Below are 25,390 nucleotides of genomic sequence, written 5' to 3'. Positions count from 1 at the left end.
CTGCCTCCCCTAGTTGAATGTCAGGATGTGTTCCTCACTGTGTGCTGCCTCCCCTAGTTGAATGTCAGGGAGTTTCAATCACTGTGTGCTGCTTCCCGTAGTTGAATGTCAGGGTGTGTTTCTCACTGTGTGCTGCCTCCCCTAGTTGAATGTCAGGGAGTTTTAATCGCTGAGTGCTGCCTCCCCTAGTTGAATATCAGGGTGTGTTTCTCACTGGGCTGCCTCCCCTTGTCGAATATCAGGGTGTGTTTCTCACTGTGTGCTGCCTCCACTAGTTGAATATCAGGGTGTGCTTCCTCCCCCAGTTGAATGTCAGGGTGTGTTTCTCACTGTGTGCTGCCTCCTCTAGTTGAATGTTAGGGTGTTTCTCACTGTGCTGCCTCCCCTTGTCGAATATCAGGGTGTGTTTCTCACTGGGTGCTGCCTCCACTAGTTGAATATCAGGGTGTTTTTCTCACTGTTTGCTGCCTCCCCTAGTTGAATATCAGGGTGTGTTTCTCACTGTGCTGCCTCCCCTAGTTGAATATCAGGGTATGTTTCTCACTGTGTGCTGCCTCCCCTAGTTGAATATCAGGGTTTGTTTCTCACTGTGCTGCCTCCCCTAGTTGAATATCAGGGTGTGTTTCTCACTGTGCTGCCTCCCCTAGTTGAATATCAGGGTATGTTTCTCACTGTTTGCTGCCTCCCCTAGTGAATATCAGGGTTTGTTTCTCACTGTGCTGCCTTCCCTAGTTGAATATCAGGGTGTGTTTGCTACCGCCCCTAGTTGAATATCAGCGTGTGTTTCTTACTGGGCTGGCTCCCCCAGTTGAATATCAGGGTGTGTTTCTCACTGGGCTGCCTCCCCTAGTTGAATATCAGGGTGTGTTTCTCACTGTGCTGCCTCCCCCAGTTGAATATCAGGGTGTGTTTCTCACTGTGCTGCCTTCCCTAGTTGAATATCAGGGTGTGTTTGCTACCGCCCCTAGTTGAATATCAGGGTGTGTTTCTCACTGTGCTGCCTCCCCTAGTTGAATATCAGGGTGTGTTTCTCACTGTGCTGCCTTCCCTAGTTGAATATCAGGGTGTGTTTGCTACCGCCCCTAGTTGAATATCAGGGTGTGTTTCTCACTGGGCTGCCTCCCCTAGTTGAATATCAGGGTGTGTTTCTCACTGGGCTGCCTCCCCTAGTTGAATATCAGGGTGTGTTTCTCACTGTGCTGCCTCCCCCAGTTGAATATCAGGATGTGTTTCTCACTGTGCTGCCTCCCCCAGTTGAATATCAGGGTGTGTTTCTCACTGTGCTGCCTCCCCCAGTTGAATATCAGGGTGTGTTTCTCACTGTGCTGCCTCCCCCAGTTGAATATCAGGGTGTGTTTCTCACTGTGCTGCCTTCCCTAGTTGAATATCAGGGTGTGTTTGCTACCTCCCCTAGTTGAATATCAGGGTGTGTTTCTCACTGCGCTGCCTCCCCCAGTTGAATATCAGGATGTGTTTCTCACTGTGCTGCCTCCCCCAGTTGAATATCAGGGTGTGTTTCTCACTGTGCTGCCTCCCCCAGTTGAATATCAGGGTGTGTTTCTCACTGTGCTGCCTCCCCCAGTTGAATATCAGGGTGTGTTTCTCACTGTGTCTCTCACCAATGTTTAACACACAGCATGGAAAACATCCTTTGGATGGTTCTTTGGGGAAGATGTAACACAGCTCCATCCCCCTGACATGAAGCGGCCAATCTCCCCAACCCGCACATCTTGGACTGCAGCAAGAAAGCAGTGGAGTGACCCGAGGACGGGACCTGAACCCAGCTCCCTGGGGCTGGGAGGCAGCAGCAGCATTAAGCCACTGTGCCCCAACTCCCCCAGCCTGAGGGGAACAAAGGGCCAAGGGGAAGAATGGGGCACCACGACATCTGGATGTTTATGAATGGGAGCTGCTGCCCAGTATCAGTCTGGGTTAAACACTGGCAGAGCACCACTGTAACTGGGAGTTTGTCCAACTCCCACCACAGCCAACAACAGCTCTTTCCTCTGTCATTGATTAACAGTAAGAAGTTTAACAACACCAGGTTAAAGTCCAACAGGTTTATTTGGTAGCAAAAGCCACACAAGCTTTCGAAGCTCTTAGCCCCTTCTTCAGGTGAGTGGGAATTCTGTTCACAAACAGAGTTTATAAAGACACAGACTCAATTTACATGAATAATGGTTGGAATGCGAATACTTACAACTAATCAAGTCTTTAAGAAACAAAACAATGGGAGTGGAGAGAGCATCAAGACAGGCTAAAAAGATGTGTATTGTCTCCAGACAAGACAGCCAGTGAAACTCTGCAGGTCCACGCAACTGTGGGAGTTACAAATAGTGTGACATGAACCCAATGTCCCGGTTGAGGCCGTCCTCGTGTGTGCGGAACTTGGCTATCAGTTTCTGCTCAGCGACTCTGCGCTGTCGTGTGTCGCGAAGGCCGCCTTGGAGAACGCTTACCCGAATATCAGAGGCCGAATGCCCGTGACCGCTGAAGTGCTCCCCAACAGGAAGAGAACAGTCTTGCCTGGTGATTGTCGAGCGGTGTTCATTCATCCGTTGTCGCAGCGTCTGCATAGTTTCCCCAATGTACCATGCCTCGGGACATCCTTTCTTGCAGCGTATCAGGGAGACAACGTTGGCCGAGTTGCAAGAGTATGTACCGTGTACCTGGTGGATGGTGTTCTCACGTGAGATGATGGCATCTGTGTCGATGATCCGGCACGTCTTGCAGAGGTTGCTGTGGCAGGGTTGTGTGGTGTCTTGGTCACTGTTCTCCTGAAGGTTGGGTAGTTTGCTGCGGACAATGGTCTGTTTGAGGTTGTGCGGTTGTTTGAAGGCAAGAAGTGGGGGTGTGGGGATGGCCTTGGCGAGATGTTCGTCTTCATCAATGACATGTTGAAGGCTCCGGAGGAGATGCCGTAGCTTCTCCGCTCCGGGGAAGTACTGGACAACGAAGGGTACTCTGTCCACCGTGTCCCGTGTTTGTCTTCTGAGGAGGTCGGTGCGGTTTTTCGCTGTGGCGCGTTGGAACTGTTGATCAATGAGTCTAGCGCCATATCCTGTTCTTATGAGGACATCTTTCAGCGTCTGGAGGTGTCTGTTGCGATCCTCCTCATCCGAGCAGATCCTGTGTATACGGAGGGCTTGTCCGTAGGGGATGGCTTCTTTAACGTGTTTAGGGTGGAAGCTGGAGAAGTGGAGCATCGTGAGGTTATCCGTGGGCTTGCGGTACAGTGAGGTGCTGAGGTGACCGTCCTTAATGGAGATGCGTGTGTCCAAGAATGCAACCGATTCCGGAGAGTAGTCTATGGTGAGCCTGATGGTGGGATGGAACTTGTTGATGTCATCATATAGTTGTTTCAGTGATTGTTCACCATGAGTCCAAAGGAAGAAAATGTCATCGATGTATCGAGTGTATAGCATCGGTTGAAGGTCCTGTGCGGTGAAGAAGTCTTGTTCGAACCTGTGCATGAAGATGTTGGCATATTGAGGTGCAAATTTGGTCCCCATGGCTGTTCCGTGTGTCTGGATGAAGAACTGGTTGTTGAAGGTGAAGATATTGTGGTCCAGGATGAAGCGGATGAGATGTAAAATTGCATCTGGAAACTGGCAGTTGTTGGCGCTGAGCACTGAGGCCGTTGCAGCAATGCCATCGTCATGGGGGATGCTGGTGTAGAGTGCCGAGACATCCATTGCCAACAACTGCCAGTTTCCAGATGCAATTCTGGCCTCTAATTCCCATTGTTTTGTTTCTTAAAGACTTGATTAGTTGTAAGTATTCGCATTCCAACCATTATTCATGTAAATTGAGTCTGTGTCTTTATAAGCTCTGTTTGTGAACAGAATTCCCACTCACCTGAAGAAGGGGCTTAGAGCTTCGAAAGCTTGTGTGGCTTTTGCTACCAAATAAACCTGTTGGACTTTAACCTGGTGTTGTTAAACTTCTTACTGTGTTTACCCCAGTCCAACGCCGGCATCTCCACATCATCACTGTCAGAATCACACACACACTGTTCTCTCTCTGGAGAATGATCTCTGCTGCTCCATTTTGAAAGGAGGTTGAAGACTCTGTTGCTGAGAACACTGACAACACATTGCTGCTTAAACAATGGTTTGCAGCAATCTTTCCTTCAATGTGGAGACTAAAACTACAACAGTTTTCCAGCTGGGAAACCAGGTAAGCAGGGAAATCAGTGGAAGGCTGGAGGGGCTGATGGAATAGGGAGGGAGAGGGGCAGGAATGAAGGGTTTGGAAGGAGCTGTCGAAGATCTTCACAATTCAGGATTTCACTGTAACCGGTGGAGCAGCAATGTTTATAGATTGAAATGTTCACACTGTCACTGTCAGTCCCCGTCTGGATCCCTGCAGCGGCCCCAGCTGTCTCTTTCCATTTGGACTGAACAGATTCATCTCCAGCCTGAAACAGATTAAAGATGAAACAGGAAATAAACAGATTGAACAACAGAGTAAATAACAGGAGACTGGAGTTAATGGGACAAATCTTCTGGTCTCTGGATCACCAGAGACCAGACACACATCCGAAGATGAGCATCGGGACCCTGTGGATGTCCTGACGCACTGATCTACCTGGGAATTGTCCCAGAGGTATTAACTACTATTGGGGAACTCCCCTGCTGCAGTTAGAGTCAGATACTTGGGACAGATCCACAAAGTTTACCTGGATAGTTACTCAGGTAATGTTAGACAGCTCACCACCTGGGCTAATACCTGAATAGCACAACCGAGTCCCCCAATCACTTCCCACTGATCCCCATACTCCACCTCCCACAGTCTGACTAGACCCACTCAGAGTCACAGAGGTTTACAGCATGGAAACAGGCCCTTTGGCCCAACTTGTCCATGCCACCCTTTTGTTTTTAAAACCCCGAAGCTAATCCCAATTGCCCGCATTTGGCCCATCCCCCTCTATACCCATCGTACCCATGTAACTGGCTAAATGCTTTTTAAAAGATAAAATTGTACCCGCCTCCACTACTACCTCTGGCAGCTTGTTCCAGACGCTGTGAAAAAATTGCCCCTCTGGATACTTTTGTATCTCTCCCCTCTCACCTGAAACCTATGCCCTCTAGTTTTAGACTCCCCTACCTTTGGGAAAAGATATTGACTATCTTGCTGATCAAAGCCCCTCATTATTTTATAGACCTCTATAAGATCACCCCTCAAACTCCTTCGCTCCAAGGAAAAAAGTCCCAGTCTATTCAGCCTCTCCTTATAACTCAATCTATCAAGTCCCAGTAGCATCCTAGTAAATCTTTTCTGCACTCTTTCTAGTTTAATAATATCCTTTCTAAAATAGGGTTACCAGAATTGCGCATAGTATTCCAAATGTGGCCTCACCAATGTCTTGTACGACTTTAACAAGACGTCCCAACTCCTGTATTCAATGTTCTGACCGATGAAACCAAGCATGCCGAATGCCTTCTTCACCACTCTGTCCACCTGTGACTCCACTTTCAAGGAGCTATGAACATGCACCCCGAGATATTTTAATTCTGTAACTCTCCCCAACGCCCTACCATTAACTGAGTAAGTCCTGCCCTGGTTCAATCTACCAAAATGCATCACCTCTCATTTGTCTAAATTAAACTCCATTTGCCATTCGTCAGCCCACTGGCCCAATTGATCAAGATCCTGCTGCAATTGGAGATAACCTTCCTCACTGTCACTATGCCACCAATCTTGGTGTCATCTGCAAACTTACTAACCATGCCCCTATATTCTCATCCATATCATTAATATAAATGACAAATAACAGCGGGCCCAGCACTGATCCCTGAGGCACACCGCTGGTCACAGGCCTCCAGTTTGAAAAACAATCCTCTACAACCACCCTCTGGCTTCTGTCAAGGAACCAATTTTGTATCCATGTAGATGTCTCACCCTGGATGCCGTGAGAATTAACTTTATGCAACAACCTACCATGCGGTACCTTGTTAAAGGCCTTGCTAAAGCCCATGTAGACAACATCAACTGCACTGCCCTCATCGACCTTCTTGGTTACCCCTTCAAAAACCTCAATGTAATTTGTGAGACATGATTTTCCACTCACAAAGCCATGCTGACTGTCCCTAATCAGTCCTTGCATCTCTAATGCCTGTAGATCCTGTCCCTCAAAATACCTTCCAACAATTTACCCACCACAGATGTGAGGCTCACCGACCTGTAGTTTCCAGGCTTTTCCCTACAGCCCTTTTTAAACAAAGGCACAACATTTGCCACCCTCCAATCTTCAGGCACCTCACCCGTGACTATCGATGATTCAAATTTACTCCCTAGCCTCCCACAATGTCCTGGGATATACCTCATCAGGTTCCACAGATTTATCTACCTTGATGCACTTTAAGACTTCCAGCACCTCCTTCTCTGTAATATGTACACTCTTCAAGACATCAATATTTATTTCCCCAAGTTCCCAAACATCCATGCTTTTCTCAACAGTAAATACTGATGAGGAATATTCATTTAGGATCTCACCCATCTCTTGTGGATCCGCACATAGATGACCTTGTTGATCTTTCAGAGCCCCGACTCTCCCCTTGTTACTCTTTTGCCCTTTATGTATTTGTAGAAGCTCTTTGGATTCTCCTTTGCCTTATCTGCCAAAACAATCTCATGTCCCCTTTTTGCCCTCCTGATTTCTCTCTAAACTCTACTCCTACACCCCCTGTACTCATCAAGAGATTCACTTGATCCCAGCTGCCTATGCACATCATGTGCCTCTTTCTTCTTCTTGACCAGGGCCTCAATATCCCGAGTCATCCAGAGTTCCTGACTTCTGCCAGCCTTGCCCTTCACTCTGAGAGGAATGTGTTTACCCTGAATCCTGGTTAACACACTTTTGAAAGCGTGCCACTTACCAGACGTCCCTCTTCCTTCCCACAGACTCCCCCAATTAACTTTTGAAAGTTCCTGCCTGATACCATCAAAATTGGCCTTGTCCCAGTTTAGAATATTAACTTTTGGGACAGACCTATCATTCTCCATAGCTATCTTAAAACTAATAGAATTATGGTCACTGGTCCCAAAGTGATCCCTCACTCACACTTCTGTCACCTGCCCTTCCTTATTTCCCAAGAGGAGGTCAAGTTTTGCCCCCTCTCTAGTCGGGCCATCCACATACTGAATGAGAAATTCCTCCTGAATACACTCAACAAATTTCTCTCCATCCAACCCTCTAATACTATGGCTGTCCCAGTCAATGTTGGGAAAATTAAAATCTCTGACTATTACCACCCTATTTTTCATGGAGCTATCTATAATCTCCTTACATATTTGCTCCTCAATTTCCCGCTGACTATTTGGGGGCCTACAGTACAACCCTATCAAAGTGATTTCCCCCTTCTTATTTCTCAGTTCTACCCATATACACTCAGTGGCTGAACCCTCGGATATATCCCCTCTCAGTACGGCCATGATGCTTTCCCTAATCAAAAGTGCAACTCCCCCTCCTCTCTTACCTCCTGTTCTATCTTTCCGATAGCATCTGTACCCTGGAACCTTAAGCTGCCAGTCCTGTCCCTCCCTTAGCCATGTTTCAGTAATTGCTCTAATATCCCAGTCCCATGTACCCATCAATGCCCTGAGTTCATCTGCCTTGCCCGTCAGGCCTCTTGCATTGAAATAAATGCAGTTTAATCTGGACTTCCCTTGCTCTCTGTCTTGCTTCTGTCTGATCTGTCTGGTACTAGGATTACTGACACTGCCTTTACTAATTAATGTGCTCTCTTTAACTTCCGTGCTGTCCTCAAACTTCTCTTATGTCTCCCTCCTGCTTTGGATCCCACCCCCCTGCCAAACTAGTTTAAACGCTCCCGAGCTGCTCGAGCAAATCTCCCCGCCAGGATGTTAGTCCCCCTCCAGTTCAAATGTAACCCATCCCTCTTGAACAGATCAGCCCTTCCCCAGAAAAGATCCCAATGATCCAAAAATCTAAATCCCTGCCCCCTGCACCAGCTCTCAAGCCAAGCATTCATCTGCCTAATCCTCCTATTCCTACTCTCACTAGCACGTGGTACCGATAGTAGTCCTGAAATTACTACCTTCGAGGTCCTACACGTTAGCCTTCTGCCTAACTCTCTGTATTCACATTTCAGGACCTCATCCCTTTTCCTACCTATGTCGTTGGTACCAATATGTACAACGACCTCTGGCTGCTCACCCTCCCCCTTAAGAATGTCCTGCAATCGCTCAGAGACGTCCTTGACCCTGGAACCAGGGAGGTAACACACCATCCTGGAGTCTCGATTGCGGCCACAGAAACGCCTGTCTGTGCCTCTAACTAGCGAGTCCCCTATTACTACTGCTCGCTTGCTCTTTGCCCGACCCTGTCCCACAGCAGAACCAGCTGTGGTGTCACAGGCCTGGCTACTGCTGGTATCTCCCCCTGACAGGCTATCACTCCCGTAAATCATCTCCCCCTCCCCTCCGGCCCGACTACCTCCCACTAGCCCTTGAACAAATCTGACTAAACCTCCCAACTTGGCCTCATCCGTCCCACCCTCTCCTGACCTGACATAGAAACATGGAAGATAGGAGCAGGAGGAGGCCATTTGGTCCTTTAAGCCGACTCCACCATCCATCACAATCATGGCTGATCGTCCAACTCAAAAGCCTAATCCTGCTTTCTCCTCATAACCTTTGATCCTGTTCGCCCCAAGTGCTATATCCAGCCGCCTCTTCAATACATTCTTGACTATCTCTCTGACTTAAACTGATTACTCAAGAACCAACCCCAACCCACTACTCTCCAAAGCTAGAAACCAATCCCAACCCCCGACCACGTAACCAAATCTAACGAGACACCCAGCAACATTACCAACTCCCAGCCACCATCCAAACTGCTGATTAACCCTCCAACCCAACACATCTCGACCACCCTCCAGACACCCAGAACTAATCCTTGAACCTCTCCTCAGCTCCCTGACTAACCACTCATCCAGCGACACACCAACCCATTCACTCCCACAATCAACTAACACTTATGGAGCTCCCCGGGGTCACTGTGCTGTAAATAAGGTGTGCTCGCTCTACCGCGACTCCACTCTGCTCTGATGGAGATCGCCTGGGTCACTGCTGTAAATAGGGTGCGTGCTCTCTCTTCCCCGACTCTACTCCGCTATGATGGAGCTCCCCGGGGTCACTGTGCTGTAAATAGGGTGTGTGCTCTCTCTTCCCTGACTCTGCTCTGCTGTAATGGAGCTCCCCAGGGTCACTGTGCTGTAAGTAGGGTGTGTGCTCTCTCTCTCTTCTAGGACTGTGCACTGATGGAGTTCCTTGGAGTCACTGTGCTGTAAATAGGGTGTGTGCTCTCTCTTCCCCGACTCTACTCTGGTGGAGTTCCCCGGGGTCACTGTGCTGTAAATAGGGTGTGTGCTCTCTCTTCCCCGACTCTACTCTGGTGGAGTTCCCCGGGGTCACTGTGCTGTAAATAGGGTGTGTGCTCTCTCTTCCCCGACTCTACTCTGATGGAGCTCCCCGGGGTCACTGTGCTGTAAATGGGGTGTGTGCTGTCTCTTCCCCGACTCTGCACTGATGGAGCTCCCCGGGGTTACTGTGCTGTAAATAGGGTGTGTGCTCTCTCTTCCCCGACTCTACTCTGGTGGAGTTCCCCGGGGTCACTGTGCTGTAAATAGGGTGTGTGCTCTCTCTTCCCCGACTCTACTCTGGTGGAGTTCCCCGGGGTCACTGTGCTGTAAATAGGGTGTGTGCTGTCTCTTCCCCGACTCTGCTCTGATGGAGCTCCCCGGGGTCACTGTGCTGTAAATAGGGTGTGTGCTCTCTCTTCCTCGACTCTACTCTGCTCTGATGGAGCTCCCAGGGTCGCAGTACCGAAGATCCTGGGAGAAATATGCAGCAGTTTCAGTTTGGGGGAATTTTCACACATACCATTGCTGCTACTTGGAAGATTCAGGCCCATTTATACTTTAAATCGATTTATATTTTAATTGTTACACTAAAAATTCACACAAACACTCACTCGATCTCCTCCAGACTCCTGCAGGTCAGTATGAGGCGGCGGAGAGCAGGGACAGATTGATCTGTGAAGGAGTTGAATCCCAGGTTCAGAAACCTCAGTGACTGTTTTGTACAGAGAGCGGAGGCGAGATCCTCAGCACAAGAATTTGTGAGAGCGTTCTTATCCAGACTGGAGACCAGAGAGAGGAATAACAGGAATCAGGCTCAATCCCCAGTGTTTTAAATAATACTGTTAATAACAATAATAATGTATTGTATCAGACATTCCAAAAACACAACCTGCATTTCTGTAGAATGAGGAAATACTCAATGCTGAAAATGAAAGATAAATAAACTGGAAATGCTCAGCAGGTTCGCTAAATACATGTGAAGAGAGAAACAGGGGTAAAGTTTGAGCTTCCATTGGAACTGGGAACGGGCAGTGAATTGACAGGTTTGAAGTGACAGCGGTGGGTGGCTGGGGAAGAAACAAAGAAAGGACAAACTGGAATTACAGGAGTGATTAAATGATAAAAGTGATGATGGGACAGGACCATAATCACAGGATCACCATGTCCTTACTCGGAGTGGCTCGGGAGGGACATGGGATGGTCAGTGGTTTGGGAATGCAGTTTGTGGTGAGGTTGAAGATAATGGCTGTGATTTTACCAGAAGCTCTGAAGTCCCAGCATGGGGATTGGAAATGGGTGGTGTGTCCGTGTGGGCAGGATAGGCAGAGTTATGACGGTGATATTGTCAGAGGGGGACAATTAACGGCTGGCAGGCAGGGGGAGCTGCCCACTCAGGCAGCCCTGGCAGGGGGCAGTCCCGGTTCAGGCAATGCTGGCACCATCTCCAAAGGCAGCAGGACTTTCAAACACAGCAGCTCTGGAGCTCTGCTTACTGAATGAGGGGCTGAAATGTCAGACAGCAGAGCAAGGCTTGTGCGCCCCCCCACCCCCCCCCCCCCCCCCCCCCCCCGGGAGGGGCTCCTCCCGGCTGCTCAGGCTCAGAGGGAGGTCCTGTTCCCTCAGGATGGGAGGAGATTATCCCATCGGTACAAGCCAGTCTGGATGGAGATTGCTGGGAGGCGAGCAGGTGTCAGACACGTGGTTACAGAGTGGAAAAGGATCAATGTCCTGATGTGTTCTGCCACGGTGAGTGCAGCACAGCCTGATATGTGAATAAGGATGAGAGGGAAATTGTGGAAAGAACATCTCCACCCAGACACTGGCAATGCAAAGGACTTGCAGAATCTCACTGGCTGTCCTGTCTGGAGACAATACACATCTCTGTAACCTGTGCTTAATGCTGCCTTCTCTCACATTATCTGTCTCTTTAAGACCTGGTTGGCTGTAGGGATTCGCATTCTGATCAGTATTCTGGAACTTGATTGTGTGTCTCTGTGTCCCGTTTGAGAGCAGATTTCCACTCCATCTGACGAAGGAACAGCGCTCCGAAAGCTAATGGCATTTGCTACCAAATAAACCTGTTGGACTTTAACCTGGTGTTGTTAAAACTCTTACAATGCAAAGGCAGCAGCATTGACTGTCAGAGACATGTCCGTTAGGCTGCCACCAGCATAGGCTGGAGCAGGGCTGACCAACATATTCACTGGGCAAACACACGTCAATGTTTTTCTCACTCAAGCGGCCGATGAGTAAATTTCAGAATGATAAAGTTTGGCACAGCAGAAATTTTAATTAAAAACTAAACTGAGATATGAAAGGAAACAACTTGCTGAGCACAATAATGAGTAATGAATAAAGATGATTATTAGAGTTTAATCCTCATCAATCACAAATTGTTTCTCTCCCACATTTGCTGCAGATTGGCTCAAAAACCTATCAGCAGCAAACATGGGAAAGAAACGGGATGTGATTGGAGGAGCAGCTCCATGCAGATTCTTCCATTCAAACTGAACTGTGTGACTGAGATTCTGGAAACTCGCTCCGGGGGCCGCATTGAGGGGCTTCGAGAGTCACATTCGCCCCTTGGTCCACACGTTGGACAACCCTGGGCTACTGCATGTGTTTGATGAGTGAGTAACAGTTTATGTGTTTGGAAAGAGAGCAAACATCATCAGGGAATGAGTGAAGAAGAGTGGAGACATCCAGGTCTTGCCACCCTTACGCCAATGGAAGATGAAGTGCTGGATGAGGAAGGCCTGGCGGCAGAGTGGGTAATTACTGCTGGTGAGATGGGTTGAGTGGGTGGCCTAATGAATGGGCACAGGAGAGCGTCTGGTGAGGAAAAACATAGAGCTTGTTTATCCATCACTGGTCACAGAGAGCAGTCTGAAGGACGTATTGGGATAAGAACAAAATACCTAGGAGCAGCAGAAGGTCATTCAGCCCCTCGAGCATACTCCATCACGGCTGATCTAATTATAGTCTCAACTCTTTTCCCCGTAACCCTTGATTCACTTCTCAATCCAAAATCATTCTTAACTCAGCCTTGAATATATTCAATGACTCTGCCGCCACGAGTCTCCAGGGAAGAGAATTCCACTGACCAGCCACCATCTAAAAATATAAATTTCTCCTCATCTCAGTCTTAAGGGACTGACAATTACATTTTAAAATCTGTCCCCTTGTTCTGGTCTCTCTTACAAGAAACAGCCTCTCAGCAACGACCCTGTCTCATCCCCTCAATGCGATCACCTTTTAACCTTCTGAACTTTCATAGATATTGCTCCAATCTGCTCAAATTTCCCTCGTAAAATAAACCTCTCCATCCCAGGAATCAGCCGAGTGAACTTACTCTGAACTGGTTCAATACAATTCTATCCTTTTTAAGTAAAGAGCTCAACACTGTACACATTACTCCAGTTGTGGAGCCTCCCTGAGCCTCTCCACATCCCCTTGAAACAATAGGGGCATAGAGTACAAGAGCAAGGAGGCTGTGCTGAACCTGCAAAAGACATCAGTTAGATCTCAGTTCAGCGCGTCATACTTTAGGAAGGCTTAGAACACATTGGAGAGAGCGCTGAACATGTTTAAAAGATTGGCTACAGGGATGTGAAACTTCAGACACGAGGGTCGATAGGAGAGGTTGTTCACCTTGGAAAGAAGAAAGCTGAGAGGACATTTGATAGAAATATTCAAAATAGTGATGGTGCTGGAGAGAACAGGGAGCAAATCAAAATGTTGCTGCTCGGACAAGGATCAACAACAAGATTTAAAGTGATTTGCAAAAGATGCAAATACAGTGTGAATAAAGCTATTTTTTTTTAAACACAACGAGTGATTCAGGTTTTATGAGGCTGCAATCAGAACCATGGAACAGAAACAGCGTGGGCTGCTGTAACCTAAGGGAGGTTTCTTTTCACAACTGCACACTGTGAGGTTTAATACAAGACTGAACCTCCACTGCGACCCTGACTGATGTTACCAGTTATCACATGACTTATAAAAGGACACTGAACCGATAAAACACACACCAACTATAATACATAACAGAGGCAGCGTGCAGGAAAATAATCCTGACAATAATTAGCCACAAACTGTAAGCTGTACCGAACACAAGAGAAACAAATTTCCTTCTAGCATCATACATAATCAGATGGTTTCTGTTGGGAGAGTGAAATATCCTTTTTTTAAATTTGTAACGAGGCCTTTACACCTCTAGTTATTTAAAATTTATCCCAATAATGCTTTTATTCACTCAAGGAACGTGATCATCACTGGTTTTGCCAACATTTATTGCCGATGCCTATTTGCCCACGAGAATCTGCCTTCTTGAACCGCTGTAGTTTTATCAGAGAATTCAAAATTTATTACAGGTTCAGAAGGAGGCCAATCGGCCCATCATGTCTGCATCTGCTCTCAAATGAGCTTTATGACTTTGTGCCATTCTCCCGCGCTTTCTCTGTGACCATTGGACATTGTTTCCCTCTTGACTTCCTCAACTGAACATGTCTCTGTTTTATTTGGAACAAAGGAAATGGCTTCTCAACAATGAAAATATCCGCTCTGAGACCAAACAGTTACCTCAACTCCTGACATTTGTGCAGAACGGGTCCCAGCCGCTGGAGCCCTTCACACTGAATGTAGCATTGCTGTAGATCGAGGTGTTTTATTGTGTCACAGAGTCCAATGACATGAGACAGGACTGCACAGTCAATCGGGGTCAGTCGCAATCCGCGAAATGAAAGTTTTTCCACAGATCCCACTGTGTTCCGAGCCAGTGCTTTATTCTGAGACTCAAACAGGTAGTGGAATGTGTTCAGGAGCTTCCTCTTCCCAGTTTCAGTCTGTGAGTCTCCAATCTGCCCTTCAACCTTCTCCTTCACCCAGTCAATCACTCGGCAGGTTGTTGGATGAAGAAACGGACCCAGAAACTCCACCAGGGGTCGAGCTGACTGTGGGGAGGACAGACCAGCAACAAAACGGAGAAATATCTCAAATCGCCCATCTTCCTCGCTGTGGGCTTCACTGAGGAGTTTCCCGATCTCCCCGGGATCTGGAGTCAGGAATTGTGTGAGTGCAGCTGCAAACTCTTGGATGGTGAGGTGTGGGAATGTGTAAACCACACTCTGAGCAGAATCATCTCTCTCCAAAAGTTCCATCAGGAACCCAGACAGGAACTGGGAAGGTTCCAGCTTGTACTTGATCAAATCTCCATCTCTAAACACAATCTTCTTCTCAGACACTCCTGTGAAGGCCATCTCACCAAGCTTCAGTAACACATCACGGAGGTTTTCAATCTCTCGGCCATGGTTTTTCAGAATGTTGTAAATATAGTAGGAATATAGTTGGGTGATGGTCTTGGGAACTTGCTGCCGTTTCCTGTCTCTTTGTGTAAAGAAGGGACCCAGTGACAGACCGAGGATCCAGCAGTAGGAAGGGTTGTAACACATGGTGTACAGGATCTCGTTCTCCTCCACGTGTTTGAAAACGGCTGCTGCCACCGTCTGATCTTCAAAAAACTTGTTGAAATATCCCTTCCGTTCATCACCAACAAATCCCAGGATTTCAGCCCAGACACTGATGTCAGCCTTTTCCAATAAATGTAATGCAGTGGGGCGGCTGGTCACTAGCACTGAACATCCTGGGAGCAGCTTGTGCTGTATTAAACTGTACACAATGTCAGACACTTCACACCAGCATTCGGGATCTGTGCACATGTACTGAGGTTCTGTATTTCTCCGATTGTCAGCAAAATCAATCCTGTCCTTGAATTCATCCAAACCATCGAATATAAACAGCAATCCCTCTGGGTTCTTCCAGAGCTCTCCCAGAATATTCCCAAAGTAGGGATACTGATCCAATATCAGATTCCTCAGATTTATTCTACTGTTAATAGTGTTCAAATCCCGGAATTTAAAATTGAAAACAAATTGAAAGTGTGGGTATATTTTTCCAGTGGCCCAGTCATAAACAATCTTTTGTACCATTGTTGTTTTTCCAATTCCCGGCACTCCGCTCACTGCTGCTGAATTCCCAGATTTGAATTTTCTCTGGGAAAAACTGCTCTGAAACAGTTGATCAGTTCGGATTTTTTCCAGTTCTTTCCGGAGATGTTTCTCTCTCCACTCTTCATGGTCTCGGCCTCTTGCCAGCAGTTCATGTTCGACAAGTGTCCGATCTCGAACAGTAGAAATAACTGTGAGCTCAGCGTATCGATCAACCAGCTGGAAAATCTTAACCTTCTCCTTTATGAGGATAGTGTTCACTCTCAGTGTTTCAGTTTGTACCCGGAGTGTCTCCTTGTGTTTCTGTTGGAGATCTTCAATAAGAATGGAGAGAAAGTTAGTTCTATTGGCATTTTACAAACATCCCGGTAAAATTGACCAATCCATAAAATATTGCAGGCATTAGTTCAGTTCCAACATAGATTTTTGTACAACTGGCTTTGACAACTAATGGCCCATGGGCCAAATTCAGCCACTGAACTGTTTGTATTCAGCCTAATAAATATGGCTGGACAGCTCAGCTCTGCAGAAGTCAAATCTGATCCAAACACCGGTCTCCCTTTCTGCCTCTGCAGATCTGCAGAGTTTCTCCACAATTTTCTCTTTTTATGTCATTTGTCCTGCAACAGAATTAGACCACAAATAAAGAAAATATGTGGAGAAAGGAGGCTGTGATTGAACAAGCAGCAAAGTGTTGAAAACTCCACTTTTCTATTTCAATTTGAATCTTACAGCGCTCGTATCACGACAGCGAATAGCAGAGTTCAGGTCAGGGCAGAGAAAGGGCGAGAATCCTGAGGAACAATTATTGTACGTGAGTGGGGTGTTTGTGTGTGCAAATATATGTGTGAGTGAGTGCACAGAGAGAGAGAGAGAGAGAGATGGAGAAAGAGAGAAGCAGAGTGTGTGCGAGAGAGTGTGTGTGAGATTATGTGAGAGTGACAGAGAATGAGAACAACTGACAGAGAGCGTGTGGGAGGGAACATGAGAGTGAAAAATTCCCTGAGACTGTGGGTGTTAAACAGAATGCGATAATAACAGAGGAAAGGTTGAGGGATAAAGGTTGTGAGACTGTGTTAGGGAGAATGACAGAGGAAGCGATGAAGAGGGAGATAGTGTGCGTGAGGAAAGGCGAGAGGATAATATTGTGAGACTGAGTAGGTGAGAGTGAGAATGTCGATATAAGATAAAGAGAGAAAATGTGAGCGCAAAACAGAGTTATCGATGTGTGTTTGAGAAACACACAGCGTGTATGGAAGAGAGTGCGTGTGAGAGGAAGAATGAGGGTGTTGTGGGTGTACATAAGAAAGAGATTGTGAGAGTATGTGAGAAATATGTGAGAGGAAGACCATGCGAGAGATTATGTGACAGAGAATCTGTGTGTGACTGAGTGACGATGAGTCTGAGAATGTGTGTATGAGTGCGTGTGTGTGAGTCTCTGTGAGGAATAGAGTGTGAGAGTGTGTGCGCGAGTGACAGTGAGTATGAGAATGTGTATGTGAGAACATGTGTATAACTGTGTATGTGGGACAGCGTGTATGTGTGTGAGAGAGAGTGTATTGTGACAGAAATTGTGCAAGAGAGTATGTGCGAGAGGGTCCATTGGAGAGGTTTTTTTAAATCATTGACTGGATCCAGATGTCACTGGCTAGGGTAGCATATATTGTCCGTCGCCGATTGCCTTTGCGATTGTGGCGATGAGCTGCCTTCCTGAAGTCAAGGAACCGAACAGCACGTCTTTCGGGCTGTGGGAGAGAAACGGAGCACCCGGAGGAAAACCATGCAGGCGCAGGGAGAACGTGCATACTCCACATAGACAGTAACCCAAACCAGGAAAAGAACCCGTGTCCCTCGCCTGTGAGGCAGCATAGAGGGAGCAGCTGGAAAATGCAAGGTTAAAACAAGGTTAGTGAAGCAAAACTTGAAACTGACATGTGGCCTTAGAAGTTGAACAATATAATGATATGCAAGTGTCACGGGTGAGTCACTTTCATACACACTGTGAGAAGGACGATAATGAGATAGAGAGCTGTGATAGAGAGGAATGCAGCTAACAAGAATTTGGGGAGATAGTGCAGAAATATAGTAAATTCGAGGCAACTGTGAAGTGAAACAGAGAACACAATCAAAAACTGTCTAACAACACAACGTGTCAGAAGGAGATAGAGGCTGACATAGAGAGTGATAAATTGACGTCTCTATTCTCAGCTCAAATGGTGTGATGTGCAGTTTTAAGAACCATGGGCTGGATGGAATCAGTGATAAATTGAATTATTGAATTCCCTGCTATCGCCTATGATGGGTTGTTTTGCACATTTGGGAACATAGAGCTGGATGAAGACAGCGACAGGGACGGAGATATGGTGTGCATTTGGTGAAACCATCAGGTCCACTTGCACCCATGATCACGACCCTCACATAGACCGCAAAGAAACCCAAGGGGCCATTTGCACCAAAACAAGTAAGTGAGCAAGTGATTGCGCGATGTTACAGAACTGGGAGGGGAAGGAACGATGTCCCCACACAGCACCTGGAAATGTTGTAAACAAATTGGCAAGAGGCAAATGCAAGGGTAGGTTCATACCGATCCACTGCTGTGCTGTAAATTGGTGGGAGGCTCAGGTTATAGATAAAACAGATCACGCCTGTATGGCTAAGCTAACTAACAATCTGGGAAAAGGCTTTGAATCACAGCATTCTGAATGCACATTTAAAACACAATACGCTTTGATAAGGAAACTTGTGTTTGAGTAAGTTTCTGTGTTGTGTGACAGGTCCGTGTGATTTTTCTTGCCAGCGAATCTGTGCCTCCTGTCTGTGGCATTGAATTGTGCTGGTGAACCCTCTGTGATTTGGTTCCATTCGCTGGTTTCAAGTTTCTCGGTAAATGCATGCAGTTATATGTTGAAATAGGTTGAGTCAGGAGAAGATAATTGTGATAAAATGATACAGGAGTTTTTGAAGCACCTGCTTTGTTTTGGCGGGAGAGTGGTGATGATGGGACAATAAATATAATTATTTACACTTTGGTTTAACTTCAAAGACTATCTATGGCTTAGAGAGATTGACTGTTAAACCAGAAAGGCATTGTTTATAATTTCTTCAGAATTTACCTTTAGCTTGGAGGATAATTACAGTTTTTGTAGAAAGAAGAATGATGACTCCTGTCTGAACCTATTCCCTTATTTTATTTTAATATTCTATTTTCAGTTATAAATCGTTAACAATGAATGAAAGCAAAGTTTAATGCTGTGCAGAGGATATGTGAATGTGAGGCATCCATGCTCGATGAGTCTGTGTGTCTAATAAAACACTGGTATGGATTTTTCTTTGCTGTCTTGGTAGCTTTAATGTTTTGTTTACCTTAATTGCGATTTTGTAATAAAAGTTTCAATAAACAGTTTATAATCAAATGTGGGTCATGAGCAGAATGAAAAATGAAATTTATAACCAGGCAAAACTTTGAAATTCCTTAATCCTGGGCACGGTTGCTGATAACTTATTTGTATTTTTTTTAAACGGGCAGTGATGATGTGACTACTTTTGAAAACTTTTGTTCTTTTTTCATTTCCAACTAGCAAAAACTTAACAATTCTCTGTTTAAATTTATTGCACATCTCATATACGGATTGCGGTTTTTTATTGAGAGCAGATTTTAGCTTTCAGTTTTTCTCAAATGGACAGATATATCTGGACTGAATTAACTAACTTGGCTCCAAGCCAAATGTATATTTTGTGTTTTTTTCAAATATATAGCTCATGAAGCACAAGACAAGAAGGAAGTCGAGCAGCTTCAAGACTTCAAGATTGTTTATCACAACATAATGATAATTGGGGATGTAAAAGCTTTGTCGTTTTGTAGAAAAGCTGAACTCATTTAAACTAATTTGTTACCCTTTGAATTAAAGTATTTGTGATTAAATTCACTTAACTTCCATTTCAACTCGGGCACTGCTGTATCTGATAATTTAACCCTTCTCTTAAAACTGCCATCCCTGGATATTTAACTGTTTAAATAAATTGATTGTATGAATATTAGCAACTCGTATTTAAGAAGTTACATACTGTTTAAGAGGCTAATAAGCATTTTTAAAAATTGTTTTTAAGGAACAAAGAGTAATATGATTTAGTCTATATGTTTTCTTTTGAGTTTCAAGACCTTTTAGTTGTTCAAAAAGTGATGAGTTAAACATATTCTCAGCTTCTGGTCAATTTGAATCTTAGCCTCAATTTCTAAAGGTAATATGAAGTGTTTTGTGTGTTGTGCATGCGGAGTAATGTTAATGTAAACTCAGCTAACGTATACAGAGGCATGAAAAATATGTTGCTGAATTTATACTTAATTAACTGCTAATATATTAGAAATTAATGTCTGTAAAGTAATTTTACAATAACACTTTAGGGCTGTTATGTGTTCAGGAATGAGGTGATCTGCAGATAGGAAGATAAAGTTAAATATTGGGAATGACAATGAAGTTGCAACAGATGATGAGATTTTTCCATCATTTAATTGTCTGCAGTTATGGAATGGAATTCAAAACCTTAAAAGAAGAATAAAATACAGAGTTTGCGCCAATCACGCTATTCACGAACTAAAGGAAAAATAGTTAAGGACAGTAGAAGGGAAAGCTGGTGGGTACCACATTAGCAGAATTCTATCAAAGAGACAAGATAATTGCTTGCTCCTTCCCCATATGCCAATGTGCCACCCCTATTCAAAAAGGGATGGAGGCAAAAAGCAGGTAACTATCGGCCGAATAGCCTAACATCTATTGTGGAAAAAGATTGGAATCAATTATTATGGAAGCAATAGCAGCAGATTTGTAAAATTATAATCTAATTAAACAGCATCACCATGGCTTCATGAAAGGGAAATATGTCTGACTAATTTATTAGACTTTTTCGAGGAACTCTCAACCAGAGTGGAGAGAGGGGAAGCAGTAGATGTGATGTATTAGGACTTCCAGAAGGCGTTTTACAAGGTAAGTCAAAAAAGTTCAAGATATTAGATATGAGCCCATGATGTTTGAGGCAGTGTATTGGCATGGATCGAGGACTGGCTAATGGGCCGGAAACCGCGAGTGGCATAAAGGGTTCCTTTTCAGGTTGGTGACCTAGAAACAGTGGGTTTACACAGGGATCAGTGCGGGACTGCAAATGTTTACAAAGTATAATAATGACTTGGATGAAGGAAATTAATGTTTTGTAGCCAAATTTAGACAATACAAAAATAGGTGGAAAGGCAAGTTGCAAGATGGATTCAAATAACCTATAAATATTTTATTGTAAGCTAAGTAAGTGGGCAAAAAGTTGGCAAATGGTGCATAATTTGAGAAAATGTGAAGTCAGAACATAGAACATAGAACAGTACAGCACAGAACAGGCCCTTCGGCCCACGATGTTGTACCGAGCTTTATCTGAAATCAAGATCAAGCTATCCAACTCCTTATCATCCTGGTGTGCTCCATGTGCCTATCCAATAACCGCTTGAATGTTCCTAATGTGCCTGACTCCACTATCACTGCAGGCAGTCCATTCCACACCCCAACCACTCTCTGCGTAAAGAACCTACCTCGGACATCCTTCCTATATCTCCCACCATGAACCCTATAGTTATGCCCCCTTGTAATAGCTCCATCCACCCGAGGAAATAGTCTTTGAACATTCACTCTATCTATCCCCTTCATCATTTTATAAACCTCTATTAAGTCTCCCCTCAACCTCCTCCGCTCCAGAAAGAACAGCCTGAGCTCTGTCAACCTTTCCTCATGAGACCTCCCCTCCAGACCAGGCAGCATCCTGGTAAATCTCCTCTGCACTCTTTCCAGCGCTTCCACATCCTTCTTATAGTGAGGTGACCAGAACTGCACACAATATTCCAAATGTGGTCTCACCAAGGTCCTCTACAGTTGCAGCAAAACCCCATGGCTCTTAAACTCCAACCCCCTGTTAATAAAAGCTAACACACTATAGGCCTTCTTCACAGCTCTATCCACTTGAGTGGCAACCTTCAGAGATCTGTGGATATGGACCCCAAGATCTCTCTGTTCCTCCACAGTCTTCAGAACCCTACCTTTGACCCTGTAATCCACATTTAAATTTGTCCTACCAAAATGAATCACCTCACATTTATCAGGGTTGAACTCCATTTGCCATGTTTCAGCCCAGCTTTGCATCCTATCTATGTCTCTTTGCAGCCTACAACAGCCCTCCACCTCATCCACGACTCCACCAATCTTGGTGTCATCAGCAAATTTACTGATCCACCCTTCAGCCCCTTCCTCTAAGTCATTAATAAAAATCACAAATAGCAGAGGACGAAGCACTGATCCCTGTGGCACTCCGCTAGCAACCTGCCTCCAGTCCGAAAATTTTCCATCCACCACCACCCTCTGTCTTCTATCAGATAGCCGGTTACCTATCCAATTGGCCAACTTTCACTCTATCCCATCCAAGTCGTTCATTTTGGAAGGGAGAACAAAAGAAAAGCGTATTATTTCAATGGAGAAAAACTGCAGTAAGTCACAAGACAAAGTACCTTGGTGGTACGTGAGCACGAAGCACAGACATCTGGCACATAGGTGCAGCAGGTAATCAGGAAATCTACTGGAATGTTGGCCATTATTTCAATGGTGTTGGAGAACGAGTAGGGAAGTCGTGTTGCAAGTGTTGGTGAGACCACATCTGGAGTACTGTGAGCATTTTTGGTCCCCTTATTTAAGGAATATATTATTTCATTGACGGCATTTCACAGAACTTATGGAGGAATTGTCTTATGAAGAAACGTTAAGCAGGTTGGGACTCTACTCATTGGAATTTAGAAGAATGAGAACTCATTTCATTGAGACAGACAGGATTCTTAAGGGGCTTGTCAGGCTAAATGCTGAGGGAATGTTTCCAGTCATGGGAGACTCTGGGACAAGAATGCATAGACTTCGAATAAAGGGACGCCAATTAAAGACTCTTCTCCCACAGGGTTGTGAGTCTTTGGGACTCTTTTCCACAGAGAGCTGCGGCGGAAGAATTATTGCATATTTTTAAGGCTGAGAAACATATTTTTGCTCAGCAAGGGAATCAAGGGTTATGGCAAATGGCGGGGAAGTAGGCATGAGGAATGTCAGATCAGATGATTCTATTGAATGGCTGAGCAGGCCCAAGGAGCTGAACAACCTATGTCTGTATGTTTTTCTTACGGTCTGATGTTCTCATGATCTTATGATGGGCAGCACGTTAGCACTGCTGCCTCACAGCACTAGGGATCCGGGTTCGATTCCCGGCTTGGGTCACTGTGTGCGTGGAGTTTGCACATTCTCCCTGTGTCTGCGTGAGTTTCCTCTGGGTGCTCCGGTTTCCTTTCACAGTCCAAATGTGTGGGTGAAGTGGATTAGCCTTGCTAAATTGCCAATTAGTGTCAGGGTGCATAACTAGTGTAAGTGCATGGGGATATGGGGATAGGACCTGGGTGGGATTGAGGTTGGTGCACTCGATGGGCCGAATGGCCTCCTTCTGCACTGTAGGATTCTATGATGTATGATCTTGTATATTCCAGCGTAAAAGCCTTGTGTGGATTTAAAACAGACAAACATCTGAATTGTACAATGGAAATCCGAACCCTCGATATTGACAGTGTCCAAGTTCCTTATAAGGGAAACGGGGAATATTGTATTACCACCTAATTGAAAGAATAGGAATATGGCTGTGAGAGTTTTTCCCATTGCTAACACCATCCTTTGCTTTAAAGCCCAGATCCCATCATGCTGAGGCCACCTCAAGCTGCTCGACAGAGATAAACTGGAAGAAAACATTAATAATGTCACTGAAGAATCAAACAGTACTTTGGGCAATTACGATGATAAGTGTGAAACTAACATTACAATTTTACATAAAGTCTGGCAATGGATCAAGAAACAAATACAATTCACCAAACTATTGCCCAAATCATTCAACAAAGAGGGAAAACCAGGCAACTGATTGCAGCAACAAACGGAACCAACTGTTGAGTTGAATTTTGGAATTGGGTGCGAAAGTACAAATACAACTATGGATAAGAATTACTTTGCATGTTGCAATTATAGTTGTAGTTTCGACGCTAAAGTAACAAATGCATACTTTGATCATTTGAATTCCGGAGAGATGAAGTGGAAAATAAGTTAGAAACAGAATTGTACATAAGAAAGCCCGAACTACTGATAGATATACTTCGAATGTAACATGACATGGATTTGAGTATCTGCTTAAACAGGGTGTGGACGGAGAAAGAACGGCTATGACAATGACTTAACAAGAATAATGGCAACAGTGACTGTAAAAAGGGTATTCTCGCTGGGAGAGAAGCATGCTGGGATTTTTATTCAACATAGATTAAAACCAGGTGCCTGTCGGAAAGAGACTGTGGTCTGGGAGCTGTGTTCTGAAATTCCTGTATTGGCCCAGATAAGGGAAGTTGTTTCCATTAACAGAAACACTGCGTCTCTGATTTATATAGCTGTTATGTATGGGATATATAAAATGAACTAAGCGTAAAGGCGTCTTTCAAAAGTAATTTCAGTGGATGTTCGAGCCATGCGATCGGTTTCTGGTTACACAATTAGCTGGATGACAGATAATCTTCCGGAGGCGAGTGAAGAATTGTGGATAAAAAGCCATGTGAGTCCTTTGTTTGGCAGCGATAACTCAAAGAGACCGACCATCGCAAGTAGACTTGTACCCTGAAGGATGCTTCAGAGAAGGGGAAAATAGATTCTACATCGAGGATATTTAATGCTCTCCTCAACTGGGTAGTATCTATTTTCAGTTAAATAGTTAAAGTTGATGTTCAGTTAAAGTGCAGTTTAAGAGTTAAAGTTCAATTGAAAGTTGATGTTCAGTTAGTTCAAGTAGAGTGAAGAATTAATGAGTTGCAACTGTTTATGTTTGAATTGGTACGAGAAGTGTAAAATGAAGCAATAATTGAATTGCTGTCCTTGTTTGTCTCATTAAATGAAATGCTTGGAATGTGTTTCTATTAAAGCTGCATGACAAGAGTGAGGTTTGATGAGGCTCAATTGTGCTCCAATTCGCTAATGCTCAAAGGGGGACTAACAGCGAAATGTCTGCAGAGCATGATGGGAAAAGGTCAACTTTGCACAAACAGGAGAAATGCTGCAGTTAAGGAACACAAGCAATAAACGTAGGCCGTCAGAATCTATAATTGGGTAATAGCGGCAAGACAAGAGCATTTTACGGGACAAGTGGATCCTTATTACCTTAATGAGAGAGAGAGTGCGAGCGAGAGTGAGTGAGCAGAATGTGTGGGTGTGAATTAGAAGTGGTGAGAAACATAGTATGAAATACGGTGTGAGAGAATGAACATGAGAAAGTAAGTTTGAGAGAGAGAGATAATCTGTGAGAGAGGTGATGAAGGTGTGAGGGAAAGTGTGAAAGAGTGAGTGAGAGAGTTTGAAAGTGTGTGAATGTGTGAGAGATGGAGGATGTGATCGAGAGAGTGAGTGAATGAGTTATGGAGTGAGAGAGTGAGAGAGAAAGTGATGGAGATTGTGAAGGAATCAACAGAAGAATGTATGCGTGCAGGAGGGAGGGCCCGCGCGCCAGAGGGAGGGCCCGCGCGCCGGAGGGGAAGTGCGCGCGTGCCGGAGGGAGGGAGGGACGTGCGTGCCAGGGAGAACGTGTGCGCCAGTGGGGGGGGGGGTGTGCATCAGTGGGGGGGGTGTGCGCCAGTGGGGGGGGGTGTGCGCCAGTGGGGGGGGGGCGTGTGCATCAGTGGGGGGGGGTGTGCGCCAGTGGGGGGGGGTGTGCGCCAGTGGGGGGGGTGTGCGCCAGTGGGGGGGGGTGTGCGCCAGTGGGGGGGGGTGTGCGCCAGTGGGGGGGGTGTGCGCCAGTGGGGGGGTGTGCGCCAGTGGGGGGGGGTGTGCGCCAGTGGGGGGGGGTGTGCGCCAGTGGGGGGGGGGTGTGCGCCAGTGGGGGGGTGCGCGCCAGTGGGGGGGGGTGCGCGCCAGT

At 45.6% G+C, this 25,390-nt stretch overlaps 1 protein-coding gene across 1 annotated transcript; it reads right to left on the bottom strand.

Moving 5' to 3' along the window:
* Positions 1-4,085: 4,085 nt before the first annotated feature.
* On the bottom strand, positions 4,086-15,708 carry LOC144484369 (NACHT, LRR and PYD domains-containing protein 3-like; the record flags this gene model as incomplete). Its single annotated transcript, XM_078202890.1, has 3 exons — positions 4,086-4,420; positions 10,001-10,168; positions 13,971-15,708. Coding segments are annotated over 3 exons (1,994 nt in total), but the record flags the coding sequence as incomplete, so codon positions are not given.
* Between the last annotated feature and the right edge of the window lie 9,682 nt (positions 15,709-25,390).

The sequence above is a fragment of the Mustelus asterias genome, unplaced genomic scaffold (genome assembly GCF_964213995.1).
Source record: "Mustelus asterias unplaced genomic scaffold, sMusAst1.hap1.1 HAP1_SCAFFOLD_102, whole genome shotgun sequence".
Classification (NCBI taxonomy): Eukaryota; Metazoa; Chordata; class Chondrichthyes; order Carcharhiniformes; family Triakidae; genus Mustelus; species Mustelus asterias.
The sequence above is the reverse complement of the archived record's forward strand: the minus strand, read 5'-3'. Positions and strand labels throughout refer to the sequence as shown.